Source organism: Zalophus californianus, chromosome 8 (assembly GCF_009762305.2).
Source record: "Zalophus californianus isolate mZalCal1 chromosome 8, mZalCal1.pri.v2, whole genome shotgun sequence".
Lineage (NCBI taxonomy): Eukaryota > Metazoa > Chordata > Mammalia > Carnivora > Otariidae > Zalophus > Zalophus californianus.
In genome coordinates this window covers 60,844,089-60,871,183 of record NC_045602.1, presented here as the reverse complement: position 1 = coordinate 60,871,183, position 27,095 = coordinate 60,844,089, and the positions used below count along the sequence as shown (strand labels likewise).

The window sequence follows — 27,095 nt, the reverse complement described above, 5'->3', positions numbered from 1 at the left end:
GCACCTACTGCGTGTAGCAATTCTGTTCCCCGAGGAAACGAAAGCTTTAGAACGAAAGTACCAGGCCCTCTCGCAAGGGCTGAGTGAACGCTCTCCTCTTCTTGTTTGTGGAGAAACCAGAAAAACTGCCTGTCGCGCCGCCACAAGCCCTCATCCCACCGCCACCCACGCTGGGGTAGGAGTGCGTGGGACTGAACTCCCGGCCAGAGCCAGACTAGTCCCAGAGAGGCCTCCGTGGGACTCCGACGTCTAGGGCGTCGTAGCCGCTGCCAGAAATATCGATGAGCCCTTACCCTCAGGTTTAGAATGGAAATTCTTGCTAAGGCAAATAAAAAGAGAGTATTCCCCACCCGGGTGGATTAGCGTCATCCTCCTTTCCTCAGGTCCCAGCTGGCAAAGTACCACAACCGACAGCCTAACTGCAGGGGTGGGCGGGGTGGAGGACTCGGTGTTCTGCCCATTCTGCCTGGCGCGTGAGGCGCTAGTGTACCCGGGCCTGGGGAGTCCCAGCGCGGACCAAGAGCCGAGCGGAGGCGGAGGAGATGGCTTCCCAGCCGCCCCCTCCCCCGAAACCCTGGGAGACCCGCCGAATTCCTGGGGCCGGGCCAGGACCAGGACCTGGCCCCACTTTCCAGTGAGTGTGGGATTCTTCTGGCCGCGGGTTTGGTGGGCCGGAGTGGGGACTTGGCGGGAGACGGTTGAGGCCGTCGTTGCGCTGAGGTGTCCCCTCCCCCTCTGAACCAGCCCTCAACGTTGAGGGGTTCAAGGTAGGGAAAGGACGCCAGTGTGGGGAATTTCTATGTCAGACAGCTGTTTCTGACTCGACGGCTCTCGGTACGGATACTCTCCAGGGAGCCCCTGGGCGCCTCACTGGGTCCCGGTGCTTGGAAGAAAGGGGGCGGCTTCCTGCTCCTTTCTGTTAGCGGAACACCGTGACAGAACTGCTTGACCCTCTTAAAAGCGTTAGACTTTCGGTCTTTCGCAGATGAGAGTAGCTGGCATTTGCCCAGCCCCGGCTGGACAGGGAGCAAAGTCTCCCCAAAGCTTTTAACAACCTCTCGAGAAATTGGTGAAAGCACAAAAGGTCGCTTTTACACAACTGGAACCCAAGCCTATACGCTTTGCGTTGTTTTTCAGCATACCTCAGCAATGTTGTGGATAAGGATTTGGAGAAGCAACTTTCAAGCGGGAGTTCTAAATCCAAGGCCACTGGATGGCCTTTGTGTGCAAAATAGCGTGTCACTTTTCTAAGGCCTGTGTGTTTTTTTATTTGTTTTTAATGAGTGTTTAATGGGAAAAAAGGCTAAAATACAATGAAAGAAGAGTTTCACAGCCTTGTGTGTTTCATGTTGGGTGGATCTGGACATGTAAATTTAGATGATGAGATTCGAATGGCAGATCACCTACCATAGTAGGTTTACCTAACATATAAAAGTCCCCAATATACTGGAATGTATTTCTGCTATGTTCTTAAAATCTTGTAATCCTTATTTATAAATGTCAAGATGCTTGAACACATTAGCAACTTAATTTAATAATGATAGATACATAACAAGTAATAAGCTTTAATTATACTATTAAGCTGGGGGGCACTTCCTGCTACCTTTTTTACGAGTGATCTGACTTTCTAAAAAATTTTTTGACAGCTATTTGGAAGACAGGTTTTATACTCTGGCATCTTTTTAAAGTTCTGTTTATGTAAAAGTAACCATTTTCCCACTTTTCTTCATTGTGAATTTTAAACACGTAGAGACTGGTTGAGTGTAAGACAATGAATATTTGTGTATTCACACTTAACTTTAAGAAAATTTTTCCAGGGGCCCCTGAGTGGCTCAGTCAGTTAAGCGTCTGCCTTGGGCTCGAGTCATGATCCCAGAGTTCAGGGATCCAGTCGCATTGGGCTCCCTGCTCAGCGGGGAGTCTGCTTCTCCCTCTGCCCTTCACCCCACTGGTGCGCTCTCTCCCTCTACTCTCTCTCAGAGAGAGAGAAACAAAATCTTAAAAAAAAAAAGAAAGAAAAGAAAAATTTTCCAAATTTGCCTCAGTTTTTTTTTCAGATTTTTTTAAAAATAAAAATTACAGGGGCGCCTGGGTGGTTCAGTTGGTTGAGCGACTGCCTTCGGCTCAGGTCATGATCCTGGAGTCCCGGGATCGAGTCCCGCATCGGGCTCCCTGCTCAGCGGGGAGTCTGCTTCTCCCTCTGACCCTCTTCCCTCTCATGCTCTCTATCTCTCATTCTCTCTCAAATAAATAAATAAATAAATCTTTAAAAAAAAAATAAAAAAAAATAAAAATTACAGAAACAGTTAAGCTTCCCATTCTTTCCTGCTATAACTACTGTCCCTATTTGGTGTTTAGTGTACCCAATTATGTTTTTATACTTTATTTTATATCTTAGTACTTAGGTTTGTGTGTTATATATATGTCTGTATATATAGTGTTTAGTGTGTTTTTAGATTTTATATAAATATGTTCAAACTATGTATCATTTTGCAAAATGTTTTTCCATTACATATTATTGATTTTGAGGTTTATCTTGTTCATACATATAGCTGTAGTTCATTTTATTTGCTGTAGGATATTCTATTGCATAAAAAACTATTCTTTTGGGGCGCCTGGGTGGCTCAGATGGTTAAGCGTCTGCCTTTCGGCTCAGGTCATGATCCCAGGGTCCTGGGATAGAGCCCTGCACCGCATCGCACTCCCTGCTCAGCAGGGAGTCTTCTCCCACTCCCTCTGCTTCTCCTGCTCATGCTCTCTCTCTCTCTCTCTGTATCTCTGTGTCTCGAATGAATAAAAAAAAACTTTTTTTTAAACTTTTCTGTTGTAGGTATTAAAGTATTAATTATGAATTAAAAACTGCTGCAGTGACCATTCTCTTTTTTTTTTTTTTTTAAGATTATTTATTTGAGAGAGAGACAGAGACAGAACAGCGGCAGCAGGGGAGAGGAAGGTAGGAGAGGGAGAAGCAGACTCCCGGCAGAGCAGGGAGCCCAATTCTGGGCCTGATCCCAGGACCTCAGGATCATGACCTGAGCCACCCAGGCACCCCTGCAGTGACTGTTCTCGTGCCTTTCTCCTTATCCACATTTCCAGGGGGTTTTCTTTTCTTTCTTTTTTTAAGATTTTATTTATTTATTTGACAGAGAGAGACCCAGTGAGAGAGGGAACACAAGCAGGGGGAGTGGGAGAGGGAGAAGCAGGCTCTCCGCTGAGCGGGGAGCCCAACGTGGTGCTCTATCCCAGGACCCTGGGACCATGACCTGAGCCCAAGGCAGACGCTTAATGACTGAGCAACCTAGGCGCCCCTCCAGGGGATTTTCTAACAATGTGTTGTTGGAAGTGGAATTGCTTGGTGGTGGGTATGCTTAGCTTCAAGTACTATTACCAAGTTGCTCCCCAAAGTGGTTTTATACCAGTTTTTTACATTTTCACTGGCAAGGTGTTCTGTTTCTCTACATTCTTTCTAACACTTGATGATGTTATTTTTTAGTTCTGAATTTGCCAATCTGATGGATGTGAAATGATATTTAATTTAAATTTGCACTTCTCTGGTTAGTAATAAAATGGAGCATCTTTTTGAATGTTAAATTAGCCATTTGTTTTCTGTTGATATCTTTTGCTCACTTTTTTATTGGCTTTAGGTTTGCTTATTAACTTGTTAAAAGAGTCCTTTATTCATACTAATTCTATTTTTGTTTGTATGTTTTCAATTTCTTTCAGTCTGTGGCTTGTCTTCTTTATTTATATTCATGTTCATTTTTGTTGTACAGATACTTTTCATTTAAATATAGCCAAAATTTTCATATTTTATTGTTTTTTTTATGTCTTGGTTAAGAAACCCTTTCTGCCTCAGATCAAAAAATTTTTTCTCTCATTTTTTTAAATGTTCTGCATTTCACATTCATACATGTAATCCACCTGGAACTGACTCTCTTGGACAAAAGCAATGCAAAATAGAGAATATATATTTTCCCCCCATGGGAATAAGTATCCCAGTACCATTAATTTATCTATTCTGTACTAGTTTATAATGCTATCTACATCCTGTTACGTTTTCCTAAATGTGTGGTTCTGTTTGGAGGACTTTCCCATATGTTCTGTTGGTCTTTCTATTCTTATGCTAGCACCACTCTTGTCTTTTTTTTTTTTAAGATTTTATTTATTCATGAGAGGCAGAGAGAGAGAAAGGCGGAGGGAGAAGCAGGCTCCCAAGGAGCAGGGAGCCGGATGCGGGACTCGATCCCAGGACTCCAGGATCATGACCTGAGCCAAAGGCAGACGCTTAACCATCTGAGCCACCGAGGCGCCTTCTTGTCTTTTTTTTTTTTTAAGATTGTATTTATTTATTTTAAAGAAAACAAGTAGGAAGAGGGGCAGAAGGGGAAGGAGAAAATCTCAAGCAGAATCCCTGCTGAGGGACCCCTGCTTACAACCCTGAGATCATGACCTGAGCTGAAATCAAGAGTTGGACTTGACCGACTGAGCCACCTAGGCACCCCCACACTGTCTTTTTTTTTTTTTTTTTAAGATTTCATTTATTCATTTGACAGAGACACAGCAAAATAGGGAACACAAGCAGGGGGAGTGGGAGAGGGAGAAGCAGGCCTCCCGCCAAGCAGGGAGCCAGACGCGGGGCTCCATTCCAGGACCGAGATCATGACCTGAGCCGAAGGCAGACGCCCAACGACTGAGCCACCCAGGCACCCCCCCACACACTGTCTTTTTAATAAGTTTTGGTACCTGGTATGTCAACAGCCTCCACACATTGCTGTTCTTCAAAATTGCCTTTGTTATATTTACCCTTTATAAAAAAGACTGGGATTTTTATTGGAACTTTATGAGAATTTGGACCTTTTTTTGCCTTAAATAATGTTTTATAACTATCTCCATGAGGTACTTTTCCATCTTTTATATCTAGCCTAAGTTAGACTTAATTTGTTCTGGTGGTTTAGTTGAAATTTCTTTTGTGTTCCATGCTGACAGTCCTATCATTTACAAATAAGCCAGCATAGATAACCAACATCCTTGTATTGCTCCTGACTTTCATCGGAATGCTTCCCAAATCTCACTATGAAGTATGATGTTTGCTTTTCTGTTTTTAATAGCTTTCCTTTTGAACTTCTATCTCCTTACCTTGCTCAGATTTTTATTATGGAGTATAAATTTTATGAATGACTTTTATGCATTTATTGAGATAATTAATTTGAAAATGTGGTTTATTTCATCAGTTAACTTTCTCATGTTGAATCATGAGTAAATTTATGGGTGAACTGCTTAATTGTGATTATTTTGTAAAATATAATGTTGAATTCTGTTCTAATATTTTAAGACCTTTGCATATATATTTTAGGTGAAATTAGCCTGTAATTTTCTTTCTTTTACTATACTTTTTTGGCTTTATATCCAGGTTGTATAACTACAGAAATTTTTCTGTTGAGTCTGATTTTCATTCCTCTATAGGTAGAGTATTTTTTTCTTAGTAGCCTTTAAGATTTTACCTGATACCTTGGTCCCCTGCAACTTTATTATGCTCTATTCAGGTATGAATATACAGACACGTATATTTTTTCCTCCTGCTCAGTAGCTACAGTGTTCATGCTCAGTACCTATAATGTTCACTCTAAGGATTCAATCTTTCTTTAATTCAGGAAAATTTTCACTAATTATATCTCCTTTGTTTAAACACGATTCTTTCCCATCTCTTCTTCCGGGAGTCCTATTAAACATTGTATCAGGAATAGTTTCTGCTACAAGTAACAATGTATGACTTACTCCACCTTGGACTATAAAGACATTCCTTGTTAACAGGAAGTCTAGAGAGTCTAAGGATCTGCCAACTCAACATTGTCTTTAAGGGACCAACATTTTTCCTGGCTTCCTTTCCCCCCCCCCCCCCCCGGCTTTTTATTTTCTGTAAGCTTTCCAAGAGTTTGGGCCATTTCTGTTGTATTCTTGCTTCTTTGAAAGAAATCTCTTTTTTCCTCTGGTGGCTTTAAAGATTTTTCTCTTTGTTTTTGGTTTTCAGTGATTATACTTTGTTGGGCCTCAGTGCGAATGGCTTTGTGTTATTTGGGGTGGTATTCATAGAGATACTTGCATCTGACTTAATGTCATTCATTAATTAACACACACTACATCAGAAAAGTCTCAGCCATTATCTCTTCAAATACTGCTTATGCCCATCATCTTTTCAGCCCTTTGACTCCAACTGCATATATGCTGTTTATTTCACTGTACAGCCCATACCCTAAACTCCTTTCTGCATGTATTCTTTTGTTATTCATGTTTCATCCTGGGTATTTTCTTCTGAATTCTCTTCTGGTTCACTGATGTTTTTCTTTCAGAGTGTCTAATCTGGTATTGAACCAGTCATTAAATTCATAGTTTTGATAATTTTAATTTTTTAGTTTTAGAATATCCATTTGGTCCTGCTTTATAGTTTCTATTCTCTGCTGAAAAATCTCAGTCTTGTCTTTTTTCATTGAATATTTTAGTCATAGTTGTTTAAAGTCTCTTCCTAATAACTCCATTATCTGGACCCCTATGGATCTCTTTGTATTATCTGATGTTGTTCTATTTTTTTTTTTGACATAATAGTTTAGTGTTCATATAGGACAAATTATTTTTTAATGAGAGCTGGACATTGTATATAGATAATTTAAGGCAATTTGAGGCCAAGGATGCTATCTTTCTCTTGAGAGTTTTACGTTTGACAGGCACCTTATGCCACTAGCAGTGTAGGATCATTTTAATCCAGTCAAGAATTGAGCCAGTTTGAAGCTGTGGTTTTAGTTCCTGCCAGGGCTAGCCTATTTCTTGTATACCATTTCACCCTTATTCCTAGTATATGGCCCTTTAAGGTCCCAGTCTGAAGTGTGGGGTTTTACGTTGGCCCTCCTCTTTAGGGGTTCTGAACTCTAGTTTTTGTCTCCTTAGTACAGTGAGTCTATTGAAAGCTCTGCACAGCTTCATGTCCTTCAGCCATCTCTTCCAGATTGACCCTTGTCCCTTGAGAAACTTCTCAAAATGGACTCTGAGTTTTTTCTTTCTCCTGGATATTAACTTCTTAATTCCTCAATGCCTTGTTCTCTCATGTTTTAAACAGGTAATGTTATATTTTTTTAGCCTTCCTAGTTTTTGTTTTTTTTTTAAGATTTTGTTTATTTACTTAGAGACAGAGAGCATGAGCAGTGGGTAGGCGCAGAGGGAGAGGGAGAAGCAGACTCCTCGCCGAGCGGGGAGCCTGATGTGGGACTCAATCCCAGGACCCTGGGGTCATGACCTGAGCCTAAGGCAGACGCTTAACGACTGAGACACCCAGGCACCCTAGGTTTTTTTTTTTTTAGTGGGAGGATTAGTCTGATTACCTAGAATGCCATTATTTGAAGTGGAATTCCCCAACTTCTGTGTTTTCCACTGTGTTCCTTAGTGTACAACAACTAATTTTCTTCTTCCCTGATAGTTGCAAGACAATCCCCGTGGCTGGGAGAATCATGTCTAAGATTTGTAATGGATTTTTTTATTTACATGTTTTTATTTCATTTCAGTTTTTATTTCATAGATGATATTGCTTCATTGAGCTCTTCAACTATTTTAATGTTTAGCTGTTATATAAAATTTGTCTTTCCTTGAATGAATTTTCATTATTTTTTTAAATTGATACTCATTTAATTAACATATAGTTAATATGGGTAGGCTTCAGTGATTCATCAGTCTTATATAACACCCAGTGCCAATTACATCCCATGCCCTCCTTAATGCCCATCACCCAGTTACCCCATACCCCATCCCCTCCCCTCCAGCAATCCTTAGTTTATTTCCTGTGGTTAAGAGTCTCTTAGGGTTTGTCTCCCTCTCTGATTTCGTCTTATTTTTCCCTCCCTTCCTCTATGCTCCTCTGCTTCATTTCTTAAATTCCACATATGAGTGAAATCATATGATAATTGGCTTTCTCTGATTGACTTATTTCACTTAGAATAATATCCTCTAGTCCCATCCGTGTCATTGCAAATGGCAAGATTTCATTTTTTGATGGCTGCGTAATATTCCATTGTGTGTGTATGTGGCACACACACACACTACATCTTCGTTATCCATTCATCTGTTGATGGACATCTAGGATCTTTCCATAGTTCGGCTATTGTGGATATTGCTACTATTAATATTGGGGTGCAGGTGCCCCTTTGGATTACTACATTTGTATCTTTGGGGTGAATACCCAGTAGTGCAATTGCTGGGTCATAGGGTATCTCTATTTTCAACTTTTTTTTTCTTTTTTTTTTTTTTATGTTAGTCACCATACATTACATCTTTAGTTTTTGATGTAGTGTTCCATGATTCATTGTTTGCGTATAACGCCCAGTGCTCCATGCAATATGTGCCCTCCTTAATACCCATCACTGGGCTAACGCATCCCCCCATGCCCCGCCGAAAACCCTCAGTTTGTTTCTCAGAGTCCATAGTCTCTCATAGTTCGTCTCCCCCTCCGATTTCTCCCCCTTCATTTTTGCCTTCCTACTATCTTTTTTTTTTTTAAACATATGATGTATTACTTGTTTCAGAGGTACAGGTCTGGGATTCATCAGTCTTACACAATTCACAGCGCTCACCATAGTATTTTCAACTTTTTGAGGAACCTCCGTACTGTTTCCCAGAGTGGCCGTACCAGCTTGCATTCCCACCAACACTGAGAGCGTTCTCTTTTCTCCGCATCCTCACCAACATCTGTTGTTTCCTGACTTGTTTTAATTTTAGCCATTCTGACTGGTGTGGGATGGTATCTCATTGTGGTTTTGATTTGTATTTCCTTGATGCTGAGAGATGTTGAGCATTTTTTTCATGTGTCTGTTAGCCATTTGTATGACTTCTTTGGAGAAATATCTGTTCATGTCTAATGCCCATTTCTTGACTGGATTATTTGTTCTTTGGGTGTTGAGTTTGATAAGTTCTTTATACATTTTGGATACTAATCCTTTATCTGACAAAACATTTGCAAATATCTTCCCCCATTCTGTAGGATGTCTTTGGTTTTGTCAACAGTTTCCTTTGCTGTGCAAAAGCTTTTTATCTTGATGAAGTCCCAATAGTTCATTTTTGCCTTTGTTTCCCTTGCCTTTGGAGACGTGTCTAGCGAGAAGTTGCTGTGACCAAGGTCACAGAGCTTTCTGCCTGTGTTCTCTAGTATTTTGATGGATTCCTATCTCACATTTAGGTCTTTCATCTATTTTGAATTTATTTTTGTGTATGGTGTAAGAAAATGGTCCAGTTTCATTCTTCTGCATGTGGCCGTCCCAATTTTCCCAGCACCATTTGTGGAAGACTGTCTTTTTTTCATTGGATAGTCTTTCCTGCTTTGTTGAAGATTAGTTGACCCCACAGTTTAGAGTCCATATCTGGGTTCTCTATTCTATTCCATTGACCTATGTGTCTGTTTTTGTGCCAGTACCATACTGTCCTGATGATTACAGCTTTGTAATAGAGTTTGAAGTCTGAAATCTTGATGACTCCGGCTTTGGTTTTCTTTTACAACATTCCTTTGGTTATTCGGGGTCTTTTCTGATTTTATACAAATTTTAGGATTATTCCAGCTCTATGAAAAAAGTTGATGGTATTTTGATGGGGATTGCATTGAATATGTAGATTGCTTTGGGAAGCATAGACATTTTCACAATATTTGTTCTTCCAGTCCATGAGCATGGAATGTTTTTCCATTTTTTGTGTCTTCCTCAATTCCTTTCGTGAATATTCTATAGTTTTCAGAGTACAGATCCTTTACCTCTTTGGTTAAGTTTATTCTTCTGTATCTTCTGGGTTTTGGTGCAGTTATAAATGGGATCGATTCCTTAATTTCTTTCTTCTCTCTCATTGTTAGTGTATAGAAATGCAACTGATTTCTGTGCATTGATTTATATCCTGCCACTTTGCTGAATTCCTGTATGAATTCTAGCAATTTTGGGGTGGAGTCTTTTGGGTTCTCCACATAGAGTATCATGTCATCTGCTAAGAGTGAGAGTTTGACTTCTTTGCTTATTTGGACAACTTTTATTTCTTTTTGTTGTCTGATTGCTGAGGCTAGGACTTCTAGTACTATGTTGAACAACAGTGGCTAGAGTGGACCTCCCTGTCATGTTCCTGACCTTAGGGACAAAGCTCTCAGTTTTTCCTCATTGAAAACGATATTTGCTGTGGGCTTTTCATATATGGCTTTTATGATATTGGGGTATGTTCCCTCTATCCCTACACTGTGGAGAGTTTTAATCAAGAAACGATGCTGTACTTTGTCAAATGCTTTTTCTACATCTATTGAGAGGATTATATAGTTCTTGTCCTTTCTTTTATTAACGTAGTGTATCACCTTGATTGATTTGCAGATGTTGAACCACCCCTGCACCCAGGAATAAATCCCACTTGGTGGTGGTGAATAATCCTCTTAATGTACTGTTGGAGCCTATTGGCTAGTATCTTGTTGAGAATTTTTGCATCCATGTTCATCAGGGATATTCGTCTGTAATTCTCCTTTTTGGTGGGATCTTTGTCAGGTTTTGGGATCAAGGTAATGCTGGCCTCACAGAACCAGTTTGGAAGTTTTCCTTCCATTTCTATTTTTTGAAACAGCTTCAGAAATATAGGTATTAATTCTTCTTTAAAAGTTTGGTAGAAATCCCCTGGGAAGTCATCTAGCCCTGGATTCTTGTTTGTGGGAGATTTTTGATTACTGCTTCAGTTTCCTTGCTGGATATGGGTCTGTTCAGGTTTTCTATTTCTTCCTGTTTCAGTTTTGATAGTTTATATGTTTTTAGGAATGCATCAATTTCTTCCAGATTGCCTTATTTGTTGGCATATAGTTGCTTATAATATGTTCTTATAATTGTATTTCTTTGATGTTGGTTTTGATCTCTCCTCTTTCATTCATGATTTTATTTATTTGGGTCCTTTTTCTTTTCTTTTTGATAAGTTTGGCCAGGATTTATCAATCTTATTAATTCAAAGAACTGGTTCCTAGTTTCCTTGATCTGTTACCCTGTTTTTTTTTTTTTAATCTCTATATCATTGATTTCTGCTCTGATCTTTATTATTTTTCATCTCCTGTTGGATTTAGGCTTTATTTGCTGTTCTTCTCTAGCTCCTTTAGGTATAAGATTAGGTTATGTATTTGAGACTTTTCTTATTTCTTTTTTTTAAAGACTTTATTTATTTATTTGACAGAGAGAGACACAGCAAGAGAGGGAACACAAGCAGAGGGAGTGGGGGAGGGAGAAGCAGGCTTCCCGCCTAGCAGGGATCCCGATGCGGGTCTCAGTCCCAGGACCCTGGGATCATGACCTGAGCCAAAGGCAGACACTTAACGGCTGAGCCACCCAGGTGCCCTGAGAATTTTCTTGTTTCTTAAGAAAGGCTTGTATTGCTATATACTTCCCTCTTAGGACTGCCTTTGCTGCATCCCAAAGGTTTTGAACAGTTGTGTTTTCATTTGCATTTGTTTCCATGAATTTTTTAAATTCTTTAATTTCCTGGTTGACCAATCCAGTCTTTAGTAGGATGCTCTTTAACCTCCATGCATTTGTTTTCCTTCCAATTTTTCTCTTGTGACTCAGTTCAAGTTTTAAAGCATTGTGGCTTGAAAACATGCAGGGAATAATTCTAGTCTTTTGGTACCAGTTGAGACCTGATTTGTGACCTAGTATGTGATCTGTTCTGGAAAATGTTCCGTATGCACTTGAGAAGAATGTGTATTCTGTTGCTTTAGGATGGAATGCTCTGACTATATCTGTGAAGTCCATCTGGTCCAGTGTGTCATTCAAAGCCCTTGTTTCCTTGTTGATCTTCTGCTTAGATGGATCTGTCCATTGCAGTGAGTGGGGTGTTAAAGCCCCCTACTATTAGTGTATTATTATCAATGTGTTTCTTTAATTTTGTTATTAATTGGTTTATATAATAGGCTGCTCCTGTGTTGGGGGCATAAATATTTATAATTTTTAGATCTTCTTGTTGGATAGACCCTTTAATTATGATATAGTGTCCCTCTTCATCTCTTATTACAGTCTTTGGTTTAAAATCTATTTTGTCTGATATAAGGATGGCTACCCCAGCTTCCTTTTGGTGTCCATTGGCATGATAAATGGTTCTCCACCATTTTTTTTTTAAGATTTTATTTATTTGAGAGAGTATGTGAGCAAGAGAGCACCAGTGGGGAAGCAGCAGAGGGAGAGTGACCAGCAGACTCCCCATTGAGCAGGGAGCCTGACGTGGGGCTTGATCCCAGAACCCTGAGATCATGAACTGAGCCAAAGGCAGCGACTTAACCAACTGAGCTACCCAGGCACCCCCCCCCTCCACTTTCATTCTAAAGGTGTCTTTGGGTCTAAATTGAGTCTCTTGTAGAAAGCCATATCAAGGGTTCTTGCTTTTTTGTCCATTCTGATACCCTGCGTCTTTTGATTGGGGCATTTAGCCTATTTACATTCAGAGTAACTATTGTAAGATATGAACTTAGTGCCATTGTATTACCTGTAAAGTCACTGTTTCTGTATATTGTCTCTGTTCCTTTCTGGTCTGTGTTGCTTTGGGGCTCTCTCTTCACTTAAAGGATCCCCTTTAATAATTTTTGCAGGCTGGTTTAGTGATCACAAATTCTTTTAGTTTCTGTTTGTCCTGTAAGCTCTTTATCTCTCCTATTCTGAATGACAACTTTGCTGGTTAAAGTATTCTTGGCTGCATCTTTTTCTCATTTAGCACCCTGAATATATCATGCCAGTCCTTTCTGGTCTGCCAGGTCTCTGTGGATAGGTCTGCTGCCAGCCTTATGTTTCTACCTCTGTAGGTTGAGGACCTCTTGTCCCAATCTGCTTTCAGGATTTTCTCTTTGTCTCTGAAATTTGCAAGCTTCCCTGTTATATGTCAAGGTGTTGACCTATTTTTTATTTTGAGTGGGGTTCTCTGTGCCTCCTGGACTCAAATACCTGTTTCCTTCCCCAGATTGGGGAAATTTTCAGCTATAATCTGCTCAAATATACCTTCTGCCTCTCTCTCTCTCTCTCTCTCTCTCTGTCTTTCTCTCCCTCTCCCTCCCTCTCTCTCCCTCTCTCTCCCTCTCTCTCCCTCTCCCTCCCTCTCCCTCTCTCTCCCTCTCTCTCCCTCTCTCTCCTCTTCCTCTGGAACCCCAATTATTCTAATATTCTATATTAGAATAGACCTATACTGTGTATATAGCATATATAACATATATAGTAAATGTAAAAATGAAAATTAAAAAAGACTTAAAAAAAGAGTTGATAAAATAAGAAACTAGTTGAAAAGGGAAGAAAGAAAAAAGAAAAAAATTTAAACTGCCAGACTAAAGAATCATGAGAAAAAAAGTCCTCAATTCTATATGCTATTTTCCCCTAGCACTGGAGTTTTGCAGTTCCGTGTGATCAGTAGACTTGGTATTACTGAATGTTCCTGCTGGTCTTCTGGGGGAGGAGCCTGTTGCACTGATTCTCAGGTGTCTTTGCCCCAGCGGAATCACACACCCCCTTGCCAGGGGGCCAGGGCTCAGTGTAAGCAGCTTTGGATTGTTCTATGTGGCTTTTTTCCCCTGAAGTCTTTCCGTACCACTTTAGGGGATGAAAATGGCTGCACCCAGATCTCCAGCCCCGGATGTGAAAATTCATGCCCCCCATTCTTTAGTGATTCCTCACAGAAAAGCAGTCAGTCACTCTTGTCTCCCTGGCTTCTTTCTGCCCCATGTTCACCCAGCCTGTGACCAAGTGTTTTTATCTCAGGCATGCGACCCTGTTTGGAGTCTCTAAACTTTACAGACTCCTGTGGTGAGCACCCACACCTATCCTCCCAGGACATGGAGGGGGGGTCACGCTGGGGTTCTGCCTTTTTCTGGGCCCCTGCTTGGAGAGCCGTTGCCCGACAGTGCCATGGTTCAAAGTTTATGGCAACACCAAGCTGAAAGCCCTGTCCTGGGCTCGCTGTTTGCAGCTGGCTTCCCTGCTCTGACGCTTGGGAACTCTGCTGCACCCAGGCACCCCTGTTCTTTCTGTGACCCCGGGAATCCTGAGACCACACTGTCCCATCTAGGATTCCACCCACCTTAGCCACCTGAGCACCTTTTAAGGCAGGGACATCCCCCACCAGAGGAGATTTCTAAAAGTTCCAATTTTATGTTTTGCTGCTATATCACTTTCCCTTAGCTGGCTTATGGAGGCTCCCTTCCCCTGCAGTTTATCTTCTAATATATCACCTCAAATTCACTTCTCTGCATCTCCTACCTTGCAAAAAGTGTCACTTTTCTATTTGTAGAATTACAGCAATTCTTTTTTTTTTTTAAGATTTTATTTATTTATTTGAGAGAGAGAATGAGATAGCATGAGAGGGGGGAGGGTCAGAGGGAGAAGCAGACTCCCCGCTGAGCGGAGAGCCCAGTGTGGGACTCGATCCCGGGACTCCAGGATCATGACCTGAGCCAAAGGCAGTCGCTTAACCACCTGAGCCACCCAGGTGCCCCAGAATTACAGCAATTCTTTTCATAGATCTCTGGTTGAGTTTGCAGGTATTCAGAATGATTTGATAGCTATCTAGTTGAATTCCATGGACCAGATGAAACTAGGACCCTCTGTTCCTCCACCATCTTCCCAAGAAGCTGAATTTTCATTCTAATTGTTGATTTTTGTTAGTTGGGTTTCTTAGTGTTTTTATTTCTTCTTGTGTGTCTTCTTGATATGTTTGTTTTGAATAGGTTCTGTTTCCTTTTTGAGTTTTTGAGTTGTTTCCTTTCCCTTCTACATTTACTTCTGTCTAGTAGGTTTCTGTTGCCTCTCCCTGCTCCTTCAGCATCCACCCTACCATGTAAGAACCTGTATAAAAATGGTGGCTTAGATTAAGGATATCAAAGATTAAGTCACCAAGTCAGTGAGTCAGTTGTTAACTTGTTTCATTTCCTGCACTTGAGATGTTAATCAGTGTCCTACTCTTCTTAGTTCTGTAACTTTCTAAAAATCTTAAACTATTGTCAGTAAATTTTATAATCTGTTTTTAGAAGTCAGTGTATTGCATTCCAACCCACAGCTTCAACAATGAACTAGTTGCATTTGTTCGTTTTGTTTGTTTTAAGAGAACCAGTGAGTTGTTGTTCTTGTTGTTGTTTTAAGATTTTTATTTACTTATTTGAGAGAGAGAGAGCACAAGCAGGGGGAGCAGCAGGCAGAGGGAAAGGAGAAGCAGGCTCCCTGCTGAGCAAGGAGCCAGATATGGACTCGATCCCAGGACCCTGGGATCATGACCTGAGCCGAAGGCACACTTAACCAACTGAGCCACCCAGGCACCCAAAACTAGTTCTTTGAATGGAGCACTATTAGTTCTTATTATTTCCTAGAAATATAAATCCTGACTGTCACAGCCTGATTTCAGACCCAGAATTGAGTAGGCCCATAGCTTCACCCTTATAATAATTTTTTTCTTTCTGTTTAGTTTCTATTCCATAAGTCTAGATATGCCTGTTTGTTCTCTTTGTTTTATCTATTATTGCTCCTACTTTAGAGCAGAGCTACTTCATGAAAACCAGAAAATGCTACACTATTTGTTAGTCAGCTGACCCTTTTTAAAGTTTGGTTCCACTTTTTGTGATGTGATACAACATAAAGTAAACATAAGCCATGAATTGTTCTTCCCAAAAATGTTAACCTGATTCTAATTAAACCTTTAAATGCAATGCTTAATTTAACTGGAAATATAGAGGATAAAGATACATTTAAATAACATTTTGGGGTCTCCTGGGTGGCTCAGTTAGGCATCCAACTTTTTTTTTTTTTAAGATTTTATTTATTTATTTGACAGAGACAGCAAGAGCGGGAATACAAGCAGGGGGAGTAGGAGAGGGAGAAGCAGACTTCCCGCGGAGCAGGGAGCCCAGTGGTGGGGCTCGATTCCAGGACCCTGGGATCATGACGTGAGCCGAAGGCAGACGCTTAACGACTGAGCCACCCAGGTGCCCTGGCATCCAACTCTTGATTTCGGCTCAGGTCATAACCTCAGGGTTGTGAGATTGAGCTCCATGTTGGGCTCCGTGCTCAGCCAGGAGTCCGCTTGAGATTCTTTACCTCTTTCTCTCTCCACACCATGTGCTTTCTCTCTAAAAAAACCAAACAACATTTTGGGGAAACACTGATCCAGAATGTAAGACATTGTAAAACAAAACTGGCTCAGGCGCCTGGGTGGCTCAGTCGGTGAAGCATCTGCTCTCGGCTCAGGTCATGATCCCAGGGTCCTGGGATTGAGCCCTGCATTGGACTCCCTGCTCAGAGGGAAGCCTGCTTCTCCCTCTCCCTCTGCCTGCCGCTCCCCCTGCTTGTGCGTTCTCTCTCTCCCTGTCAAATAAATAAATAAATAATCTTTAAAAATAAATGAGTAAATAAGCAAATAAAACAAAACTGGCTTTACTCTTCAAAAAGTCAAGGACATTTAAAAGAAACAGATAATTCTAATTTAGAAGAGATGAGGAAACAACCAAATGCAATGTGTGAACCTTAACTGAATTTTTGTTCAATAAAACCACAACAGCCTAAAAGACATTTTTGAAAAAGATTTTATTTATTTATTTGATAGAGAATGGGAGAGAGAGTGAGAGAAAGCACAAGCGGGGGAGCAGCAGAGGGAGAGGGAGAAATGGGCACCCCACCAAGCAGGGAGCCCGATGTGGGACTCGATCCCAGGATCCCAGGATCATGACCCAAGCCGAAGGCAGACGCTTAACGACTGAGCCACCCCAGCATTCCAACACTCTGGCTTTTTGTTTCAGCTTCATGTTATAAACAGGTGTCCTTTTCACAGTTTAATGGATTTTCATTTTTCATATTTTTCTTGGTGATTTTGCTATTTTAAAATGGCCCCTACGCATTGTGCTGAAGTGCCTTGTTCCCTCAGGAGCAGTGATTCCATATTTGCTAATTCAATGTTCACAGCAACTTTATAGGATGACTATTGAAAATAACAAGAGTTGAGTATACATGAGGTATCCAGAATAGACAAACCCATAGAGATAGAAATTAGATTAGTTGTTGCCTAGGATTGGGAATAGAGCAGGAAATAGGTAGTGATTGCTAATGAATATGTGATTTCTTTCTGGGATGATGAAAATGTTCTGGAATTTACATAGGTTGATAGTTGTACACCTATGTGAATATACAAAAAAACCCATTGACTTTTATACTTAAAATAGCTCTTTATTCTTTAAATAGCTGAGTTCATGGTATATGAATTTTATCTTATTAAAGCTGTTTAAAGACATTTGATGGTAATTGTTATCTGTTGAATATCAATTGGATAATGATGGAATTGTTAATTTTTAGAGATGGGAAAATGATATGGTTTTGTATGAAATATTTTTGCTCTTAGGATACTGAGGTATTTAGTAGTAATTTATCAAGTCTAGGGATGCCTGGGTTGCATAGTCGGTTAAACATCTGCCTTCAGCTCAAGGTCCTGGGATCAAGTCCCATGTGGGCCTCCCTGCTCAGCGGGGAGCCTGCTGCTCCCTCTGCCTGCTCCTCCCCGTGCTTATGCTCTCTCTCTTTCTCTGACAAATAAATAAATAAAATCTTTTAAAAAAATGTATCAAGTCTACAGGTTACTTTCAATGGTTCAAGAATTTTTTTTTTAAGATTTTATTTATTTGAGAGAGAGAGACAGCATATGTGTGTGTAAGCATGATTGTGGGGAGGGGGAGAGGGAGAAGCATGCTCCCCACTGAGCAGGGAGCCCTACGATATGGGGTCTTATCCCAGGACCCTGGGTTCATGACCTAAGCTGAAGGCAGACACTTAAACGATTAAGCCACCCAGGAGCCCCGGTTCAAGAATTTTTAAAAGACTAGAAAGTGAGAGAAAGAAAGCAAATACAAACAGATAAGAAGGTAAAGATTTATGGAGCCCAGATCTAGAGAAAGATGGAAATCCACAAAAGTGAGAGTGGATTCCCATAGAAGCTGCTGCTGATTCTAAAAGAAGCAGTTTGCATGATGAGAAGCCAGTTGAAGAGCACTTTTGACAGACTCTTGGAGGATGGTTAGAGTCTAGTCTGGAGGTGCTGATAAATTACCTACAACTTGTGTTATGACCCTGAAAAGATACACCTAGATATGAGGGTATAAAAGAAGCAAACAGGCCCTTAACAGGAATATAAGCCCAGCTTCAAATCATCTCAGTTCCTGAAATTAGATTAAGGATATCATGGATTGATAATAGCCTTAGCAGCCTGCCTGAAGTAAACTAGAGGATAGTTAAGAAACCAGTATCCAGAATGAAATACATCTGGAGGAAGAGAGCATCATCCAGGGTCTCAGATTATTGCTACAGTTCTTCATGTATGTCTGATGCATAAGCAAAACCAAATAGCAGGACCCAGAAAGACATTAGAAAACATAAATGGAAACTAAGTAAAAAAACAGATGAGAAAACAGATTCATAGGGACTCCAGAAAATGGGGTTACCAAAGAGACTTTACGTTAGTATTGTTTAATACATTGAAGGCAATGGAAGAAAACAAAGGAATTTTGGCAGATATTTGGAAAGTATTAAAAGGAAAAGGAATATCTAGAACAAAAACTACAATAACCAAAATTAAGAACTCATTGGGTTTAACCACAGATTAGACATTGCTACAGAGAGAACTAGTGATTTAGGGCAGTGTTCTAAGTGTGTCCTGTAACTACCGAGAGTACAGACTGGCTGTGTTTCAAACTGTGTAATAACAGTCTACAAGATAAGGAAACTTCATCCGGGATGTAAAGCAATGTTGACACTGAGCACACTATTTAGTTTAATTAGCATTAAGAATTCATTGATTTACATTATGGCACAAGATACTTATTTTGTGATGGATTGGCCCTTGAATAGCAGTGACTTGAAGGATAGGAAGAAAATATCCAACATATTTTTGCACAAAGAGACAAAAGTACAGAAAATACAGAAAGGAATGGAAGAAATTTAGGTGATGAAGCAAGGTGTAATTTAAAAATAGAGAAGATGGGGCGCCTAGGTGGCTGAGTCGGTTAAGCATCTGCCTTCAGCTCAGGTCATGATCCTGGAGTCCCTGGATCAAGTCCCGTATCAGGCTCCCTAGTTAGCAGGGAGGCTGTTTCTCCCTCAGTTCCTCACCCCCCTCTCGTGATCGCTCTCACACTCTCTCTGAAATAAATAAAATCTTAAAAAAAAAAAAGAAATAGTCCTATAGTAGTCCTTCTCAAAATATTTGTGCTGATAGCCAATACTTTTATAAAATACAGTAAAAATATGGCAATGTCATGTTACTTAAGCAGTCTCATTTGTTGTACTTTAGATCAGTACATATGACTCATAATTAGCACTGGTCCACAGACCTTATTTTAAGTGGCATGATACTAAAGAAATTGAATTCATAATTAAAATCTTAATCTTGATGCTGAGAATAAAATTCAGTGTTCATTCATGCTAAAAACTCTTAGTAAATAGAAATGGAAAAGGAACTACTAAATTTACAGCAGCCCTGCAGCAAACGTAATAATCAATGGTGACTTGTTGAGAACTTTCCCTTTGAGTTCAGGAATGAGACAAGGATGCCTGTTATCACTTCTATTCAAGATTCTACAGCATATCTGAGGTATAATAGCTTAATAATCAGAGCTGTAAGGATTGAAAAAAGAAGAAATAAACCTACGATTATTCACATACAATATGACTGCAAATCCTTAAGATTTTTGAAAATCCAATAGAATCAAAAACAAGATTGCTGGATACAAGGACTATATTTTTTTAAAGATCTATCATTTCTAGGGGCGCCTGGGTGGCTCAGTCGTTAAGCGTCTGCCTTCGGCTCAGGCCATGATCCCAGGGTCCTAGGATCGAGCCCCGCATCGGGCTCCCTGCTCAGCGGGAAGCCTGCTTCTCCCTCTCCCACTCCCCCTGCTTGTGTTCCCTCTCTCGCTGTCTCTCTCTCTCTCTCTCTCTGTCAAATAAATAAATAAAATCTTAAAAAAAAAGGAAAGATCTATCATTTCTATGTAACAGTATCAAACTGAAATTCTAGAAGACACCATTTACAATAGCATCAAAAAATATCAAGTATATATGAATAAACTTAGAGAAAACCTGCCACATGGAAACTATAAAACATTATAGAGACTCAATAAAGTTATTTTTAAAAACCATTATTGAGAAAAATCTTTAAGAGACCTAATAAATGTGAGTTGAAACTCTATGATAAAGATGTGGTTTATCTCAACCTACAGATTCAGTGTAATCCCAAACAATCTCAATAGGATTTTTTGGGGAAGAGGGTGTGGAACTTCAAGCTCTGATACTAAAATGTATGTGGAAATTCAAAGTGTCAAATAGCCAAAACACTCCTGAAGTTGAACATTGTAGGAGGACTTGTTTTATTGGATACTAAGACCTATTATAAAACTATAGTGATTAAGATAGTGCCATTTAGGTGCAAGGATAGACAGATACATCGTTGTACCTATGAGAAAATAGATTGAAGATACTTCTAATAATGCCAGCATAAGTAAACAAGAAAATAGCAGAGTTTAGTCAGCTATTTTACTTGTTCATTTTAAGACTGAGATTCTAAGCATGTGGATATTAGAGACTATTCCTTATTCTTACCACATCGTCAATAGATCTGTTGTTAACACTAGATATGTAAGAGGTGTTTAATAGTTACTTTGAATTGAATTTATGTGCTTAAGTTACTTTTTTGAATCTTTATTTGGTTTTAGATCTGCTGATTTGGGTCCTACTTTATTGACAAGACCTGGACAACCAACACTTACCAGAGTGCCCCCACCTATTCTTCCAAGGCCATCACAGCAGACAGGAAGCAGCAGTGTGAATACTTTCAGACCTGCTTACAGTTCATTTTCTTCAGGATATGGTGCCTATGGAAATTCGTTTTATGGAAGCTATAGCCCTTATAGTTATGGATATAATGGGTTGGGCTATAACCGCCTCCGTGTAGATGATCTGCCACCTAGTAGATTTGTTCAGCAAGCTGAAGAAAGCAGCAGAGGTGCATTTCAGTCCATTGAAAGTATTGTGCATGCATTTGCCTCCGTCAGTATGATGATGGATGCTACCTTTTCAGCTGTCTATAACAGTTTCAGGGCTGTATTGGATGTAGCAAATCACTTTTCCCGGTTAAAAATACATTTCACAAAGGTTTTTTCAGCTTTTGCATTAGTTAGGACTATAAGGTATCTTTACAGACGATTGCAGTGGATGATAGGTTTAAGAAGAGGCTCTGAGAATGAGGACCTATGGGCAGAAAGTGAAGGAACTGTTTCTTGCCTTGGTGCTGAGGACAGAGCAGCTAACTCAGCAAAATCTTGGCCAATATTCTTGTTCTTTGCTGTTATCCTTGGTGGTCCTTACCTCATCTGGAAACTGCTGTCTACCCATAATGATGAAGTAACAGGTAAGAGTAAGAGAATGGGTTAAAAAACCATATAACAATCTCAAATTTCAAGAATAGATTTGTTAAATTAGCATTGTTCATATTCATTTGTATTTAATATTTTGATCCAGTTATATTTTCAGCTAAGAACTTAAAAACTGGAAAATGAATATGTAGCAAAATAGGCTTATTGATTTATTTATTCTTTGTTTAATATAACAGTACACACTGCCAGACTACTGTTTACAAGATACTAAACTTGATGCTGTAGAGGATACAGAGATACATAGGACATAATTCCCTTATTTTTCTAAAACTTGCAGGGAAGTGGGTAAGACAATACACGGGTAATTGTAATTTTGAGCTTGAAGAAAAAGAGAAAGTTCATAGTAGATATCCTAGTGAACATATTGTTAGATTTTATATTGTGTTAATTATAGAATTTAACTTTGGGGGGGTACTTTTCTCTTGGCTAATAAACTTATGTAGTTTATAAACCATAGCCAGTGAACTGTAAACCCTAACCCTTAATCTTAATTCTTAATTTGGTTTATAGACAATACAAACTGGGCAAGTGGTGACGATGACCATGTAGTTGCTAGAGCAGAATATGATTTTGCTGCTGTATCTGAAGAAGAAATTTCTTTCCGTGCTGGTGATATGCTAAACTTAGCTCTCAAAGGTAATAAAACATGAATAAATTGGAATTTTCTGTGAATTTTTTGAATTTGTAAATGGAATATTAAAAACTGCAACAAAGGATCTCGGGTCATTATTAGTTAACTCAGAAGTAGTTGCTAGGATTTCTCTTTCGTGTCAGTTTAGAACTTCCAAATCTGGGCCTGTGGGAGAGAAATGCCCAACAGGGTTGTTCTAATAATATTTCACTGAGATGAGGAAAGATTTTGTTTATATCTCTTCTAAACTCAAAGCTTGAATTCCAAACTCTGTTAATCCCCACATAAAAACATGAAGTAAGCACTATATGTAATAAATCTGACAATCCAAAGAAATTATCCAGTGTCATGTAAGTATCTCTCTTAGTCTTTGATTGCTCAGACTGGTATTGCTTTCTTTTTTATTTGAATAGTGTTTACTTCAGAAACTCCACCCTAACTATTTGAGGAATTACTGTCATGAGAACCTCATCAAAAAAATTTATACACATCTCAGGTTTATTTTTGGACCAAGTCACTAATAGTTTTTAATGGCCCCAGGCAAAATGGCCTTTTCCCTTTAGCTTTCCCCAGTAATGATCAGAATTTTTAATGGATTTGGGGGGGGAAAAGATTTTTGTGTGTTTGTGGGGATTCAGGTTTGCTAGGAAAAGTAACATTTCGTTGGTAAAGATACTAGTGACAATAACAGCTGTCCTTTATAGTACAAGGCACTATAGTTTGCATCTTGCATTTTAACCCTTATAATGTATGATGTGGGTACTTTTATTATACTGTCCCTATTTTACTTATGAGAAAACTAAGACTCAGAATGACTACATTGTCCAAGATCACAAAGCTAAGATATGATGGAGCTAGACTATAAACCTAGGTTTGTCCCACTTTAGAACCTATACTCGTAACCACTTTGGCTGTTTTCCATGTGATCTATTGATGGAAACTTGCTTTAGTTTTAGTCATTCTTTATATAGGGAAAAAATACCTCCAATGTTCACATTATTTGTTTATTGTATAAGTAACTGAAAAATTTGGATCAAATTTGCTATATCTCTGCCTCATCCCTCATACACAAAATCTAGGCTTCTAAGTATTATATTCATATTTTTCTTCTAGTGAAAATAGCACTTTCAGATAATTAGTTTTAATTTATCTAAATAAAGTATAAAAAAGATCAAGTGTGATTTCTTTCAATTACATTGTAATATTTCAGGAAAATTTTATATCTCAAATTATTCTTCCACTATTGATGCCTCTTAACACTTTAGCTTTGCTTGTTTGCTTTTCTCCATTGCTCACATAAAGTATGTTTGAGCATTTAGAACAAAAATCAGTCACAGACATAGTTGATTTTAAGTGTTTTATTTTTTTTCTCTATTGTTCTCAGAGTTCAAGCCCCACATTGGGCTCCATGTCAACATGGAGCCTACTTAAAAAAAAAAAACAAAAAAAAAAGGATTGTTCGTCACAATCACATAGAATGAATTTTATATTTTGGCCAAAAGTATATAAAGAAATTTGGCTTGTATAAAGGTATATATTTTCTATGCTTGCGCCTAACTTCTATTGAGAATGAGAAATTCATTTAACTTTCGATTTAAAATATGAAAAACACTGATGTTAGTTTAGCTTTTGGGAGAACCGACTCTCCTTACTCTATAAATAGAGCAACTGATATAAACTTCATGTTCTTCAAGGTTGAAAATATATTTAGTAAGTATAAAATAAAAAGTATAAATTATAAGAAAGGACCCTAAAACTGTTAAGCCTACTCATCATTTGATTTTGAATATATATACTATTTGTTTATGAATTTTATTATGTAAGTATAACACAGATTTTACTTAATATTTTATTATCAATATTTTGTTGGACTCCAAAGTGTGTTATATTTACAAGGCTGTCTTTTCTTCCATCAGAACAGCAACCCAAAGTGCGTGGTTGGCTTCTGGCTAGTCTTGATGGTCAAACAACAGGACTTATACCTGCTAATTATGTCAAAATTCTTGGTAAAAGAAGAGGTAGAAAAGCAGTGGAATCCAGCAAAATTTCCAAGCAGCAACAATCTTTTACCAACACAACACTAACTAAAGGAGCCACGGCTGCTGATTCTTTGGATGAACAGGAAGCTGCCTTTGAATCTGTTTTTGTTGAAACTAATAAGGTTCCAGTTGCACCTGATTCCACTGGGAAAGGTGGAGATAAACAAGATCTTTGATATCTTTTATGTTTGCCTGCAATTGAACTATACTTTTTAAAAATTACTTCTTACAAAGAAATTAATCTACAATCCAATGAACACATTTGTTAATGGCTATTCCAGGTGTTTTGCTGCTAGAAATTATTAAAGTTGTACACTAGTGTGTTGGTCTAGTGACCTGGTTACGTTTTACAAGTTATTGGACCATGAGGATGTTTGTTTCACCTAGATTTTAAGATTATGGAGACTGCTATCATTTTCATCTTATTTAAAATCCTATGTTTTATTGAAAGTAAGATTGATGAACTATAGAATACACTGTTTGCTACAGTAAGGGTCTTTAATGCTTTTTAAAGTTAGAGCTTAATTGATTTGGAATCCTCCCAGAAATTGAGTGATAACATATAAATATGAGAACAGGCAAAAGGCTACTTTTTTTTTTTTACAACTTTAAACAATAATAAAAATTTTCTGATCTGTGTTATATCCAGTCTTGGGTTTGCTTTAGACAGTAATATGTTTTTAACCTACCAACAACTGATACTGTTACCTTTTATTGTATTTTTAAAAATTTATCTTGGAAGGGTCACTAGAAGTATTCTGAAGGACATTATTCTAGAGTGATATTTAGCCCTTATAGTTTTTCCTGCTAGTAAAAAGGCTGAAATTTATCTTTCTTACCGATTATTTCCATTTCTTCTGAGGATCATAGAACTTTTTATCCCTTTACAATATAACTAGTTTTCAATCTGGATAAATCCGAATATATGAAAGATTTACATTTTTTTTCTCCAGCCAAGACTCAAATCCTTTGAGTTTGCACATAACAATATAATCAATTCTAGCAGTAATGATTTAAATCTTTTCATGGATTCTCTGCTTTTCCCTAGTATAATTACTTTTTAAATTCCATATTCAGGCTGTTCTTTAAACATTGAAAATGTGTCACGTTGGATACACATTTCTTTTAGGTTTAGTTTTTACTACTGAGACTATAAATAAAATGCTGAATTGCCATTTAGGATATGATAACATTGTATGATTTGTTTTGTGTTTAATAATGACTTTAAATGCAGTTAAATTTCAGTACACTGAATATTTCCCCACAGAATTGGAAAATCCATCTACTTGCTGTGATCATACTACAGAATAATATTAGGAATACAGGTATACAAGAATACATTTACAGATATTGTTCAAAACCTGGAATTATTTGATAAAAGATTTTTATTATTTTCTTCTTAAGGACTTTATGTTCATCAAATAAGTAATTCTAGAACAGTTCACACAAAAACATGTAAGAACCAAATATATACTCAGCATAGAATTTTACTAAAGGCTTTTTGGGAACCTCTCTTTTGAAATGACAGCATAAGTAACATATAATTTAAATACAAATATTGACCCTGTACAGAAAAAAAAATTATATGAGAGTAAAATTTATTTATCTTAGTCCTATTTTTTTAACACCCAGATATTATTTAGTGTTCAAGTTGAGATAAAGTTTCTTGTATTTTACATTTGTGTTCTACAATTAGAAGTTCTGCTTTTTTGTGTGTTAGAGCAATTTATGGAAATTTTGTCCTTGAAACAATTCTCGATAAACAGATTATTAAACTTGATGTTGAGACATCCAAATTGATTGATAGAAGTGAAGTGGGGGTGAAATGTTGAGTCAGCACTATTTGGTTAGAAAAGGTGAGTCTCCAGGATAGAATTTGTGACTACTATTAAAGGTGCATAAGGAGAAGAGTATAGCACAGGATGAATGACAAAAACAATTTAACTTTTCTTAGGATGTTTGTTTTTCGGCTAAGTATACTAAATTGCAATATACGTTATCTGACTAGTAACTATTTGTGTCTGAAAATTCCTTTTCTATTAGAATTCTGGAAAAGGAATTTAGAATAAGAAATTTTGTAGCCTTTTTTATCATGACAGTTTTAGTATAATTTTTTAGATGAGATTAAATATAATGTTCACAGCTCTAATATTGTTATTTTTAGGAACTCATTTAAGTACTACTTTACAGAAATTACTAACTGAAACCAAAACATTTTCAGTTAAATAGAACAATAAATCACAAGTTACAATAAGAAAACAGGTTTTATGTAAGTTTTTTTTCTGATTGTATTTTACCAGTTTAGAAAGGAAAAGGTAAGAGGACTATAAATTTTCGTGTTTTAACATTTATTTGGGTACTTGATTTAGTCTGTCATGTCATAACTACACATTTACTTGTTACAGCTGTCCTTTATCTTATGCTTTAATGGAAAAAAGAACAAATTATTCTTCAGTTAAAATTTCATTTTTAGTAGGTTGTGAAGTTACTTTTACTGGACAAATAAAAATATATTAAACTTGGTTGACATTTTTTTGAAGATAAACTGTTAACTCTTTTTGCAGGATTGGAATTAATATAAAAAGTGTCTTTCTCATTGCGTATATTAACTACTGCAAACCAATTTGTTCCATTTCCTTGTGATTTAAAGAAAAATATCAGATTTACATTTACATAAAAATTACCTAGAGGGTTATAAATAACAAGACCACAAATCTAGGTTTTGGGAAAACTAGATATTAGTCTGAATACCACTATGAACTTACTATAAGATTTAACTCACATTATTTTTTAGTTTCCTCATTGACAACATTGGGGATAGCTGCTACATCTGCCTCATGAGAGAGTGCTCTTAAAAAATGTAAAGCAAAATCAGAGGGGTGCCTGGGTGGCTCAGTCAGTTAAGCGTCTGCCTTCGGCTCAGGTCATGATCCCAGGGTCCTGGGATCGAGCCCCTTAT

The 27,095-nt window shown here is 38.2% G+C and overlaps 2 protein-coding genes across 3 annotated transcripts in view; one reads left to right on the top strand and one right to left on the bottom strand.

The window, feature by feature from the left end:
• PUS10 (pseudouridine synthase 10) overlaps nt 1-362 on the bottom strand; it is a 71,942-nt gene extending 71,580 nt beyond the window's left edge. For both annotated transcript variants that reach the window (XR_003524760.1, XM_027622916.1), the window contains exon 1: nt 5-362. The gene's annotated coding sequence lies outside the window, so the exon portion shown is untranslated. The remainder of the gene's footprint in view (nt 1-4) is intronic.
• A 109-nt stretch (nt 363-471) lies between these two features.
• PEX13 (peroxisomal biogenesis factor 13) lies at nt 472-26,658 on the top strand. The gene is made up of 4 exons (XM_027623521.2): nt 472-634; nt 20,747-21,441; nt 21,977-22,102; nt 24,014-26,658. The coding sequence occupies exons 1-4, from the start codon at nt 543-545 to the stop codon at nt 24,310-24,312; spliced, it is 1,212 nt and encodes a 403-aa protein (XP_027479322.1). The 5' UTR covers nt 472-542; the 3' UTR covers nt 24,313-26,658.
• The last annotated feature ends 437 nt before the right edge of the window (nt 26,659-27,095 follow it).